At 33.1% G+C, this 13,931-nt stretch overlaps 1 protein-coding gene across 4 annotated transcripts in view; it reads right to left on the bottom strand.

The window, feature by feature from the left end:
• raskol (Ras GTPase-activating protein raskol) overlaps nt 1-13,931 on the bottom strand; it is a 116,767-nt gene that overhangs the window by 88,416 nt on the left and 14,420 nt on the right. For 2 of the 4 annotated variants that reach the window (XM_013311324.1, XM_013311326.1), the window contains exons 1-2: nt 8,050-8,151; nt 4,410-5,299 (exon numbers count right to left, since the gene is read on the bottom strand). The exons of 1 other annotated variant lie outside the window; for it this stretch is intronic. In XM_013311324.1, coding sequence (XP_013166778.1) covers nt 4,410-5,226 — 817 coding nt within the window. In that variant the 5' untranslated portion in view covers nt 5,227-5,299; nt 8,050-8,151. Of the gene's footprint in view, nt 1-4,409; nt 5,341-8,049; nt 8,152-13,931 lie in introns of those variants that run through there. One more of the 4 variants, XM_013311325.1, reaches the window with a different exon arrangement.

Here is a 13,931-nt window from a genome sequence, read left to right as displayed (position 1 = left end):
AACGTTTATATTTAAATTTATCTTTTTAAAATAATGTCTTAATAAAATGCGGACAAACAACATTTGTACGTGAAAACACGATCTCAATGTCATACGGTTATACGATAAAATAAAGCGATACATTTCATTGCATTTTATGAAGGTTATTTTGTCTTTTATGAATATTAAGATAGGTTTAAAATAAATATATACGATTTACTACATAGAAGAGACCATTCTGACTCAGAACATACTAACTTAATCAACATTGTGTACTTTACTAAAACGAATACAAATTAAAAATGTTCTTGCTTGTACTTCATAAAATAAAAGGCTATTACTTCTACGCAGACTTTTTTAGTTATCACTTTTGGACTTCGCTTTGTTACACTTTTTTGTATATTATCTGCTACAATCAGTTACTTTACAAAAATATTTATGGTGATTGTTGAGTAAAATTGACAAAATCATTATCGCTTTTGTGTGGTCGCAGCTTTATTGGACGAAACGCTATCGATGGCGATAAGTAAACTCGTTAAGCATTTGTAGGCCAACGATCGCGTCTATTATGGTGTGCTATGGGTTTTCTCACAGGTCCACGCGGAACTTGAAATGACTATCCCTGTATTCTCTGTTACCGGCGTATCCATTACGTAATTGACAAAACTACAAAGGATTATTTATACTATATCAAGTTTATACAACTTAAACTCATTTATATTTTTACAACATAACATCCCCCTTATAACCCAGGAGAGTACGCAGTGTTAATTTAATTATATAATTTTGTTTTAAGTGCACCTTAAATTTCACATTGTATTTACTCATTTTCTTTGTGGAAAATTAGATTCCTTATCAAAGGTTAAAAGACAAAATAAGAGCTTTTAATGATTACAGTTTTAGTCATATTCAATTTTTTTCTACATTGTTTAATTAACATCTAAAAAGCCTCTAACACGCTACGAAGAGTAAAGTCCTCGACATGGTATAATTATTTCTCTTTGTAACTCGACACTTGTTTATTGCAAGTAGGTTACAGCGTCACGGTACTTCACTTGGATATTTGAGATTCATCTGTGTACTGCTTTGCAACAACTGCAAACAATTTAACTACACTTGTTGGCATGCATTAAATCGTTTGTTTTGTTTTTATTTAATTTGAGAACTACATAGAATATATAATATTTATACTGTAGAGTTTACAATACATATACTAATATAATTTTTTTAAGGAAAATTTACGGTCTTTTCTTGTAAAGTTTTTGTGAATACATATATACATTTAGCTACTTAAATGTACTACGCATATGTAGAACATATACTACAACATATGCTTTTGGTTTTTAGATATTATACCGTAAATTATATTCCGGGGACTGATTGTGCGTATTGTTTTACACTGAAATTGCCTCTCTATTACGGTTACAAATTGCAACCACCGCAAGAATCGTCACGTCAACTTTTGTTACAATCATAAAAAGCCGTTATCATAAAAATACATAAACAATTTCGTACATAATAACACTTTCATAAATTGCTCAAATACCAACTTCTCTTAGCTAATATTAGTTTTCCTCACGCTACATCTTTGTATGAAAACAAGAGATGAAAATTATACACAATTTTTATGCAAATAAGTTTTAAATTTCTTATACAAATAATAAATCTATATAAAATTTGATCCCAAGCAATTTCACATTTTCTTCTTGTATAATAAGCATCTCACGTCTCATTAAAAGTGTGTATAGCAAACTTTTTATGAGAAATAAATTCGAAATTTTATTAAAAATTGATTTCATTAAATTAATTAATGCTTCAAAAAAGGACTTCATTTTTTAATCATTTTAATCAAATTTGTAAACCCTAAAATTTTAGCGATAGATCGATATATATCGTTTACTTCAAATAGTAAATAAAATATTTCCATTCTTCGCTTTTTACAAAACACAAGTCTTCTGCTAAATGCCTAATACAGGAAGGGTGGGCTGATTATACTTTATAATGAGCTTACGGAGGATCATATAGATGCGTGAGGATGCACGTCCAGCCCATCCTGAACGAGACTGCCACGTTAATTGACATATGGAACCAGTATTAAATGCAAACTGTACGATAAATTGTCGTACGGTTGCTATACGTCCTTGTCAGAATACGCTTTACTATTCCAAAGTCCCAATGAACGGCTTGTGAGAGTAAATTTCAATAACAAATATTTAACTCACAAAATATAATAAATAAAGATAACTCCATATACTTATTCGTTGCATAAATTCTAAATTAATAATAAGGTTTGTCTAAAATCAAATGCGATTAAAAAACAACTATAAAATTTTTATAAACATGTTGTGAAAACTAAAATACTTGATAATAACCTAAACAAAGTTTACAAAACTTACAGGAACAAAAAATGTCGATATATCACCAGTATTTAAACCGTGTTTATATTATTCTTTAAGACATTACCGTTTTCTGGCGATAAAACAACTGATGATGTTTCCTCCGCTCGCAACAGGAAATAATACTTTCTCATAACAATTTCATGAGAACTGAACAATTTCATGAATACAGACAATTTGATAGTCAAACAAGGAAACATGAAATGCTTTGAGGTTATTGCTCAAGTTACGTTGTTACCCTTAATCCGAGCTTCAATGAGCTAAAGCTTCTATCAATACTTAGAGAAAAAATATTTCAATTAATTGACTTACTCTATGTTTAGATAGAGGTATCTAAACTAATAAAAGATAATTTTGATCATATTAAGTGACCGCTTCTAGAAACTGAAATGGTTTTGTACTCCATAGTAAGTATTTTTATACTATTGTATTGTATTTCGTAAGAAAAAATGAAAAGGATGCAAGCTTTCCGTCATGTACATACCCTTTAACCACAACAAAACATCGTAAAATATTTAAGTTCATCGCATTAACCCTGTTACTTTCATAACACAAATGTTACAGCCGGCCGTGACGACCAGGGCCACTCGTAATTCTTTTCCAACAATGCCCACACTGAGAGCACGCTCCTACTGAACTGTTCCTATTCCGACACGTACCGAAGTACCAATACTATTTTAGTTAAACAAAAAAGATTTGCTTTTATACCAACTAAGCACTGAAATGTAAATTATGTAAGATTTAATAGAGATAAGAATTGGAATCTCTTTTTCACAGAGTCTATTGGGCGTCTAAAGTCAATAATCGCAGAAATCGATATGATACTAAATTTTTTTTTTTAAATTTTACTTCATTAGTTTATTTCGAACCGTAATAAAACAGCTGACTGCATTTCATATAAGGGATAAAGAAACTTTACTATAAACTACTCAACGTTCTTTCGCACAAAGCCAAAGTTTCATTAAAATTCTCTTCGAAGAACCGAGACATTTACGCTTGTTATAATACGAACAAAACGAGAGTTGGTGTACGAAACCGGCAATCAGAGCACCGGCTTATATTAAAACTACATTTTATACCATTAAACAGATATTCAAGTACTTTTAATGATATGTTGTTACAAAATGATAACGGGCCTATATGATTGTATTCGTTCACACGGAAATAATTAGTCGTATAATAGACAATTTGCATTTACATGAGTTATGATAGCTCCTTACAATGGACATTAGCACGTATTAAATCAATGTACCGTTAGAATTCATTACAGACGTTGTAAATGTTTTTTTTCGACAGATGCGTGAATGTATGCGCACATATTTAGCCTTAAATTTATCGGATTTGCATGCGAGTTAACAATCGCCCTCCATCTCCAGAGGTAATTAGAAACTTGCGAATAGGTAACGGTAATTGAATTCTAGCGCTACTAGACCCATAAAAGCTGTACCACTGAAATGATTCAGCATTTTTTCACTAAACAACTTTGTTCCTTACTGTTACAGCGAAAAATTTACTACACTACATAGTATCAAACAGTCTATTGGCGCCTTAGAAAATTGTAAGTAAATAACTGTGTTAATGAAAACGAAACTAAAGTATTTATAAGCATATCTTTTAAAAATTAAAATAAATTAATATTTATATTTAACGCTAGACAAGCATTTGAATACATTATTAATTAAACAAAAATGCTGCACATACAAATGTAACCATATCATAGATAAGAATCACAGTTAAATCAAGATCAAAAGACTCGTTCGCATAATGGTTAACGTAAACGTTGAGCACGTTATGTACATAAAGCGTTAGTCCATAAGGCAACTGCTACAGCTATGACAATGAGGGTGATTGATGTGATAGTAATTTGCCGCACACCGTTGCTCGTATCCGATACGAATCCAATTGACGATGCGCCGACCACACGTCGATAACGCGCCCGAACGATCTACGGTGCGCCTCTAATCACTATTAATGAACACCTTCAGCGCCAGTTGCGCTCCGTTTGCTTAATTAAAAATTGTTCATTCAACTTACCATTACCGGAGTCCGGTACAGCATACAGCACACCACAGAGACCTTTCGACGCCGAGCCCGCGATGCGAGTCGATGACTGTCCTTCGCATGGTTCCGATTCAGTTTGTGCTGGTTCGAACAACGTCAAATCGAGACCGTCCATATCGCTCCGCGCCGACGCACCATCTTCGTCAACGGTTTTGTCACAAAAATCCTCTGGTGATTCAACTGCTTTTGGACTACGACTGCACACTCCATCACTTAGTGGATCGCAGCAGCACGTGTCGGAAAAAGGTTCAAAATCCCTACAGTCGAACTCGCAGCGTTCAAAGCTATCACACGTACAAGACGACAGGGCGTCCGATTCTGATGCTTCAACCAAGAAGAGATCAGTTCCCTGTCCATCTTTGTTTAAAGTTTCTGTTTTAGCGGATATATAATACACGCTAGATGTGTATGGCACCTTTTGAACTTGTAGTGGTAAATTTTCATCTGTCTTTTCGTCGGAGTAAACTTGTTCGTTCTCTTCTGATAGCGTTTCGTCTATCTGTGGACGACAATCCTCGTATCGTGCAAAACTTGACGTGTCAGTTAAGTTGGAGGAGCGATCTACGGAATATGCATCTGTGAATGTATCACCGTTTTCAGAATGTGCAGGCAGACGATAAGGGACATGTGAGCGACTTCCTAGAAAGATAGTTGTGTAAGGGCAGGTGTGTAATGGGCGCGTGCGGTCGGCGCGGCGTGGGTAGCTGGACACCAGAGGGTCTCGCGGCGGGCCGGCGCCGTCGAGGAACGCCTCGCTCGTCGACAGCACGTTGTATCGCCAATCCGGCATCGCGAATCCATACCATCACTGACTTTGCACTAAGATTTTTGTCCACATCACACAACCACCGATCCTAAGGAGCCTGTATACAATGGGTCTTTACATTCGGTCGACATCCTTTTCCTAATGTTGTAATACACTTAATTAATAAACATAGTAACAGAAATAGTATAGTAGCAGACAGGTGCAGTGCGTAATTAGGTCGATTCTACAACACCGGTATTGAACAATAGTAAGTTAAAAAAACTTGGCATACGAAATAAAATACATCCGATTAAAATTTATGAACATAAGTTACCACACGTTTTATGTAAAAGTTCATATACTAAATTTATAACTTCAATATAAGCATGCATATAGCATTGGTATATACAAGGAATGTTTCGTGTATTAAAAAACCGAACAGAAATCCGGACACGTTATATTTGTACGGGTAACATGGAATCCATTGTGTTACGGTACCACGTTGTCGACGCTGACATGATGTGACTCCGTTACCCACTGTTACTTTCGTGGGCTCTTGCGTATCGGATCTTGATTTTTTTATAAACATTAGTTCATTAAATAAAATTACTTTCAAAATATTGATTAATTTGTATTTTTTTGTCTGTTTTAAATTAATTTTCGTTATATAAAATAATCTCCAAATCAACTTGTACGAATATATGCCTGTTTTGTATTTGGTATACAAGATTGGTAACTGTTTGGTTTTTGAAATGTATTAGGTAATGTACAAACTTTTCGCAGCACCATAAGTCTTACTCAAATGCGTAAAAAGTTAATGCCCGCGAGTCGTGCTTAGAAAACGCAATTATTTTGTAAGTACATGCTTTGAAATTGTTATAGCGGCTTGATAATAACAGGCACGGACTGAGGCCCGGGCGAGACCCGACAGCAGCGTAACGTTTTTTAGTAAAAATAGAACGAAGGCCTGCCTTTGCCGAGACTGTGAGGTAACAATGTTCATGAACACATGAAAGGGAACAATTGTAATTTACACCCAAACACTGCTTATAGTAAATTTTACGCAATCTACGATACATTGTAAATAACAATATGTTGTTAAGCTGTTACATGATTTTATGTTTGCTGCCCTCATGTTACAATTCAAATAAAACATTCTGAGAAGGTGCTTTCATTTTAAAAGAAAAGTTATTTTCAACTTCCTAAATGATAATAATGGGTGAAAACATTTTAAGCAAACATTTGAACTGACAAAACAATTTTACGGAGGTCCGGGCACGTGCTACAATTCCGTTGCGACAGTGCCAACACAAAAACAAGTCCGGGTACGCTCTATGATCGAATATAACTAACAACCAACGGACTATACTTTTCACTTGACATTGAAAACTAGAATCTTTGATATAGTTTAACTGATTTTTAAAATATCACGAATAAATTTTATAACATAACTTTAATTTTTATAACCCACTAAACATAAGAGGTGTATACACAGTCTATCATTCACCACGTAATGATGTAAAAGCATCATCCTATATTTAGCATGTTCCATTAAAAGGTGGAGCATTAAAAGTAAAATCGAAAGCTCTAAACATGATTGCATTTGGCTTGCATTAAAAAATATATTTATAAATTATAATGAGTTAAGTGCATATTGTATCGTGATAAAATTACGACTATAATATATTGCTTATTGAAGCGTTATTAATTTCTATACACACTATCTTAAGCTTTGAATAACTCTTATAAATAGACTAAGCAAAGTATCACATATTGTCGCTGATCCATTAGTCGTAATATTATCAGGTGTCGTCAAACTCAAACAGTTTTACAGGTTAAACTTAAAGAAAATACAATTTACAGAATCAAAAACAGAATATTCGCGACTTTAAATGCTACTTATGAATAAAAGCTTTCATTATATTAGTAGTAGTATGCCTAAAATTTCCTGGTGAAAGAAGTTCACATAGTCGTAAGATATTTTTATCGTAAATCAAATTATTATATCTATTGCGAACTGAATCACGAGAATGATAACGATATCGAAACGATATAAATATGAATAAGCAACCGTTGTAAATGATGGTTCGTGCGGAGGCCACAAGACTAGCGGAGAGAGTGCCATACACTATTGAGGATTATAAACCAGGTTTATTGTTGCAATACAATCTCACTCCTAACAACACACATTAGCTAAATAGTAGATCATCGCTGCGGTTTTCTGCGAGCGTCGTTATACAAAGTATCGTTCTTTAGCTTAATAGGCAAGTAATTAAGAACCTATTACGAGCGTATTTCGAAAGCCTACGGCCATTTCACGGAGTATTTACTGTTAAATGTAAATTCTTATAGAGCCGATTATTTATTCCGTTAAACTTTATAAAAGGAAATAATATCTCGGTTCACTAAAGAGATAAACAATTTAAATAATTTTAGATTGAGACAAAAATGATATATATTCAACTTGAATTATTTTGTGAAAATTATAATATATTTTTATATTTACAAAAACTGGTATATATTTATTGGCAACTTATAAAATCTAAAATAGTTTTATAAAGTTAATAACATAAAGTTTCTTTATGTCAACTACAATGAAACGTTCATGAGCATACAAGTAAATTTGCAAGTAAAAATAACTTCGAAGTTAACAAACTAATCTTAAAAGTCACTTATTCCAATACATCGTAATCAAGAAGTCTGGGGAAATGTGATTTGTAAAGTAAAAATATCCCTTTGGAAATACGTATTTCAATAAAAAAAATTAACTTCATGTCATAAATAAATCAATGTTTACATTCAACAAAAGGACGTCAACCGAATGAATTACAAAAATAAAAATTCACATTCAATTCTATGTATACCAACACTGAACTTGACACTCAACACTTCTGTCACAATTCCCTTCACTGATCGAGAGATTTCGATTTTAAAATTGGTTGCGCGACACAACGGTGCGCGTTGGGGACCGCGCGGTGGCCGACTGGTGCCGGGCAGTGGCGATGGCGCGCGCGGAGGGCAACTTCGCCAAACGAACGAAAACCGCTCATCTGTTCGCAGCTGGTCGCCTTCAAGACCGTTACCGTCCGTCAGTTATACCATATCACGGCATTTACTTACTACCTTAGTACATCGAAGTGACAGACCCATGCCTAATGGGATGGAAGTAATACGTGAAATGAGAAGATTATGTTAAGCTTAACTTAAGATGGAATTATGGGCCATTTATACGTTACAAATAATTCTAAGTCGGAACTTTAAGCTACGGGTGGTAAAAAGTTGCAGCTTTTTGTAGATAAAAAGCTCTGTAACATGTTAAACAATTTCAATTTAAATTGTTTGATATTATTAGTTACATACTATTAAAATATACTATTATATTCTAGATTCTACATGTAGATTTAAGAACTTGCATTTTTTACTTTAAAGATTATTTAAATTTGAATAAAGGATGGCTACCTTTATTTAAATTAAGTCAAAAAATATGCTGATTGAGCTGTATCAACAAATCTAATTAACAAAGAACTAGTTCGACAAATGAGTATTATTAAACAAACCAATTAGTTATTACGAGACAGATTCAGGTTATTGGGGTGATTAGAATCAAATAACGCAAGTTTCCGCGCAACTCTGATGCATTGCCGCACTTTTTTATTTCAATTAACTGCACTGCAATACGTATCAGTGCACGCCTCACTGATATTGACGTCAGTAATGGATTAACCCTGTGAACAACAATCGTCATGGACCCTATTACAACCAAAAATATTACTAGGGAAACTAGTTTCGTTAGTGACAAGGGGGATTATTTTATTTTTTTATCTATTGTTGACTAGCAACCGTTTTAACATAGGGGTCGTGTCGACGAATCAACGCCCTCGTACACGATTGTATGGCCCTTAGTTGAGAGTTAGGTGATTTTATCTATTTGCTATCTCCCGGGCATGGTACCAGCTTATCGTAGGAGCAGTGGGGACCGGTTCGGTGCAGTAGTATTTGCATACTGCAGCGTATGCTCGGCGCCAACAAGTTTAGTCGAGCTTCGCGGTGAACTATCATAGACTAACACCTATGATGTAGTCTATATTTACTATAATAACAGTAATATAAAACATAATATTATGATTCTAATCGTAACCAATTTTTACACAATACAAAATGAAATGACAATTGTTTAGTCTTTGAATAACAATTTCAAGTGATACAATATTGAACGTAAATTAAAATATAATAACGCATTACGCAATTGTTGATTATTTTGGATAAATTACGTAATTACTCTCAAATCTATTGATCTATTCAAAAAAATCTAGAACGATGTCATTCTGAATTTTACGTCAGTTGATGAAATAACTCTGACATAATTGTTTATTTATTGCATCAAAAAACGTTCATCTTTGTATATAATTTCAAAATGAGAATAAAAATAAGTATTCTAAATTGTTTCTAGGCAAACTTATAGGTACTAGATTATGCCAGCTTTTTAAACTAAATCCAGGGAAAAAGCAAGCAGTTTCCACAATTTATGTGATCGGGTGTAAAGTATAATTTGTAACTGTATAGGATTAGTGCTACATTATAAAAAACAATAAAAATCCACTTAAACGGAACAAAGATATATAGGACAAAATAGAACAAAATAAAATACTTTTCAACGTGAAGAATGACCTACCTTATTGAAAATCTTTTCACACGCGCTCTGCGATTTGTTGACAGCTGCATTCAAACTATACGAGCGTAACCGACCGGTAACTGTATCATAAAATTTAACAATTCTTTATGTTGAAAATAAAAAGTTCATGACTTTTTACCTATGTACACGCTTTACCTAATTTACACGCTTAAATTTCTTTTCGTATTAATAACCTTACCTTTTGTGAATTATTATCCAATTCTTATAGGGTTTCTTTACCCCATCGATTAAGAAAAACTTAAATAGAAACCTATCGAATGATAGTTTATATCAATAATTTTAAATCATGAAACATATTACGTGTTCATTTAAATTGTATATAATAAATTAATAGGCGCATTTTTATACGTGTTTAAATTGTAAATTTTCAACTCTGGGTGAAAAAATGTCGACGAATTGTTAATTATTCAACAGCTTTTACTCTGCTAGAGCTTGATTAACCTGTTTGAACTTTACACGATGATCTCAATATGTCAGTGATGTAACTAAAATTTATATTTTTATCGTTTCAATTAAGTTTTATTTGCAGTAATCTGGCAGAGATTTTAACTAGCAAATGAGGCTAAAAGCTTTTGAACAGAGTAAACATATAACATAGGTATCTACAAACTAAACATGAAATTTATGGAGGTGAGAGTTAACTATTGAGAAATAAGTATGATAGTTATATTCGTGCCATGATGATGCGGTCTTTGAAAAGTGTGCTGGACGTGACTCTGAATAATATTAGAAAAAGCGCTTAAGGCGTGCAATGTTATTTTATAACCTTAGTAAATTTTATTAAAAAAACGTTAATTTATTCTTCAAATGTTTCACGAATTATCAAATCATATTTCGGTTAATTGTAATTATTAAACACAGCGATTACAATTCCATTCTGAACGTCAAATTCTTAGTTTATTAGCAATGCAAAGCAAAATTAGTCACAATAACACTGTGGGTGTTAACAATAAGAAACCATTCATATATCATTAAACATATGTAAAAAATTATAATAAAGAAACTCTAATCTCATACAAAACAGCAAAATCTGTTGGCCATTTATTATCCTCTCCATTCATTAAAATTGTATTTTATTAAAAAAAATATGTGAATGTTCTAATAACGCCATCTACCGTAGAGTGGCGTACAAATGCAGGTGTCTTACGCAGTGAGCAGTTATTTTACGAGACATCTATCGGACAGTGAAGATATCAGTGGCTTTAAAGTTTTATTATTTGTCGTATTTTACGACATTGACTACAGATGGCGCTGTGCTGCATCTTATTAACAAGCCTATCGTCAAAAGATATGGACAACATACCGATTTGAAGATAGAAGTCGAAATATCCTAACCACTCAGGAGTGTAATAAAACATTGGACGTATTACTTAAATTTATCTAAAATAAAAACGAGAAAACAGGTTTAATGGATACAAAGACTAACAAAACCAAAAAAGAGCCTAACTCGAAGTTAGCATGGTTCAATGGACTGGCAGAATAGTTTTGGGCGAAAATAAGGCGTGACGTACACAAAAAGAGTTCAATCGCGATGTGCAAATAGCGCTAACGGTACCGTTGGCGTGGCCGAGTGATGTGACAAGCAAACCGGATGCATGAGGAAGGACGCCTGTCCTCCAATGTCAGTGTGACCGTATGGACATCTCCAAAATTAGGCTTCTGATTGTGCATACAAATTTCAATTAGAATATTCGTGACTTGAATATGTAAGCTAATTATAGGTATAATAAACGCATTTAGTTAAATGTCTACTGATGTGCTTAGGCCCAGATTTATTAACGAGATTATTAAATGATAAAATATCTATGTAATATTGTAGCCTATTAAAATAAATATCCATTTTAACAGATGACGAATTTTCGTGAACGAATAGCGTGGTACTTTAGCACAAAGAAAATTACCATAGAAAACTTTTGGTTTTGGATTCCTTTGGCAAACTCTGGGAGATTACAACAAAGAATAATAGGAGATAAACTCTCTAGATTCATCGCCTACAAAATAAGTACTAAATATAGTCTGTTGTTCTTTTTTATTATAACGACTATATGGATTAGTGGTTAGCATGTATGATGTTTATGACACATGAATGAAGGTCAGTTCTTCACTGAGCAAACATTTGCACAACTCATTTATTATTAGTGTAGTCTGTGGGCGGCGTGGAGACAACATTATCGACTTTCGAACTTCTTATAATCGAACCCTGACATCTTACACGTACTATAAATGCGAATGTTTGGATGCATGGATAGATGTTTGTTCGAAAGTATCTCCAGAACAGCTGCATAGAGCTCACTAAAATTTGGCTTAGATATAGAACACAGTCTGGGAGAACACATAGACTACTAATTTAGTTTTACAGTAGTAGTACATAAATAAGATGGATTTTGTTATGTCATAAACGAAAATAAAGAATAATAAGATTGTATATTATTATGAGTCAACAGCAGATTGCAATCGTCAGAGAACATGGCAATTAATTTTAAAACGAGAAGTCTACCATACATACGAATGTGCGGGCTTGCCGTCACTCTGACTCATAAGTTATTTACTTAAGGCCAATGAACAGGCATCAAAGTGAGTAACACATACAAAGTTTTGCACTAAATAATATAAAATACTTTTCTTTAAAGTAAACAATGAAAACTTGATGAGATCTAAAATACCGTTGACCTTACTCGTGAGAAACGGAAAAATAATAAAATCTTGTATGTCTTGTAATGATTTCCTTACCGCCCACGGTACAGAGTGTATTACTTGCTAACTGTAGCCGGCGACTCTGTTTGCACGCAATTAAAAAAAAAATAGCCCGTGTGTTTTTCCATACTATGTTCAACATCTATACCAAATATCAGTGAAACAAACATCCATTTATCTTAAATTTTGCATTTATAATATTAGTAAGATTCTGTATTATAATCCGAAACAAAATTAGTTTACTTTAAAAATACATACGTTTTGATACATAAAAGGAAAAGTCTTCTGAGCTTTCGATATTACGCTTCGTTTCATTGAACTATAACTATATAATTTATATTACTATGAAATTTAAACAAGATATATAAATAAGCCTTAGGTATATTAGATACATTATTTGATTGAATCGAAGACAAAAAAGTGATGTTAAAGAAATGAAAACAAATGATTACGCTTTTAAAAGTATGTCGGACCTATTAATCCAGTTCCTTGGCCGTGGCAAGTGTTAATATCCTTTATTTTTTTAATATAATTGCTATAAAAGTGTAAAAGCTACAGCAGTGATCGCGCCATGTTAATTACATATTACGCCAGGAAATTGTACGCCATCTCCGGTGCAGGCCGCAATGGAATTGTGAATTCCAATATTAAATTCTGATTTATACCACGTAATTATTTCGCAAATAAAATAAGCCAAAACACAACGTGAGAACTGAATAATTTCATTAATTTTATGTTCTATTCCAAATTGACACCATATTGTAAAAATATAAACGTCAGTTTATAGAAATTATGGAACAGAGTTTAATTTATTTGAAAAAAAAGTTTAAATAGTTCACTAGAATTATACCATTAAAATATAAAATCTTAAAACATACTTCGCAATCTGATATGTGGGAGGTGGAATTTATGATGAAATCTAATCTAGCATGGTCATTAGGACCTTTGGAGCGACGCCAATCTCATCAATCTTGGTGGCTGTACTCACGATAATCTGGCATTATTTCAACTAATAACAATGTCAAGATACTCTTACAGCCAATTTAGTAACAAGTGGAGATAAATTTTCTTAACAGTATTGAGAAATATCTTTTGCCAGATGAATAAAAAACAAATGAACATAATTTACGTCACCAATTCGTTATGTCTACTAATCCATATAGCACTTATGTGCAGACCAATAATTGCAAAAACAATATTGCTGTAAGCGATGTTAAAATTTTTATATATGCAAGAGTAAAAGTTTAAACATATTTCATAAATGATGTTAAAGAGGGTAGAAATGTGAAATGTATTGGACGTCATCTCGGTAGCAGACTAGACGGGTACAATGTAATTACAGGGCGGCGCGGCGCATCTGCCT

This window comes from Papilio xuthus, unplaced genomic scaffold (assembly GCF_000836235.2).
Source record: "Papilio xuthus unplaced genomic scaffold, Pxut_1.1 DF827680.1, whole genome shotgun sequence".
Lineage (NCBI taxonomy): Eukaryota > Metazoa > Arthropoda > Insecta > Lepidoptera > Papilionidae > Papilio > Papilio xuthus.
This window is presented reverse-complemented; position numbering and strand designations above follow the sequence as displayed.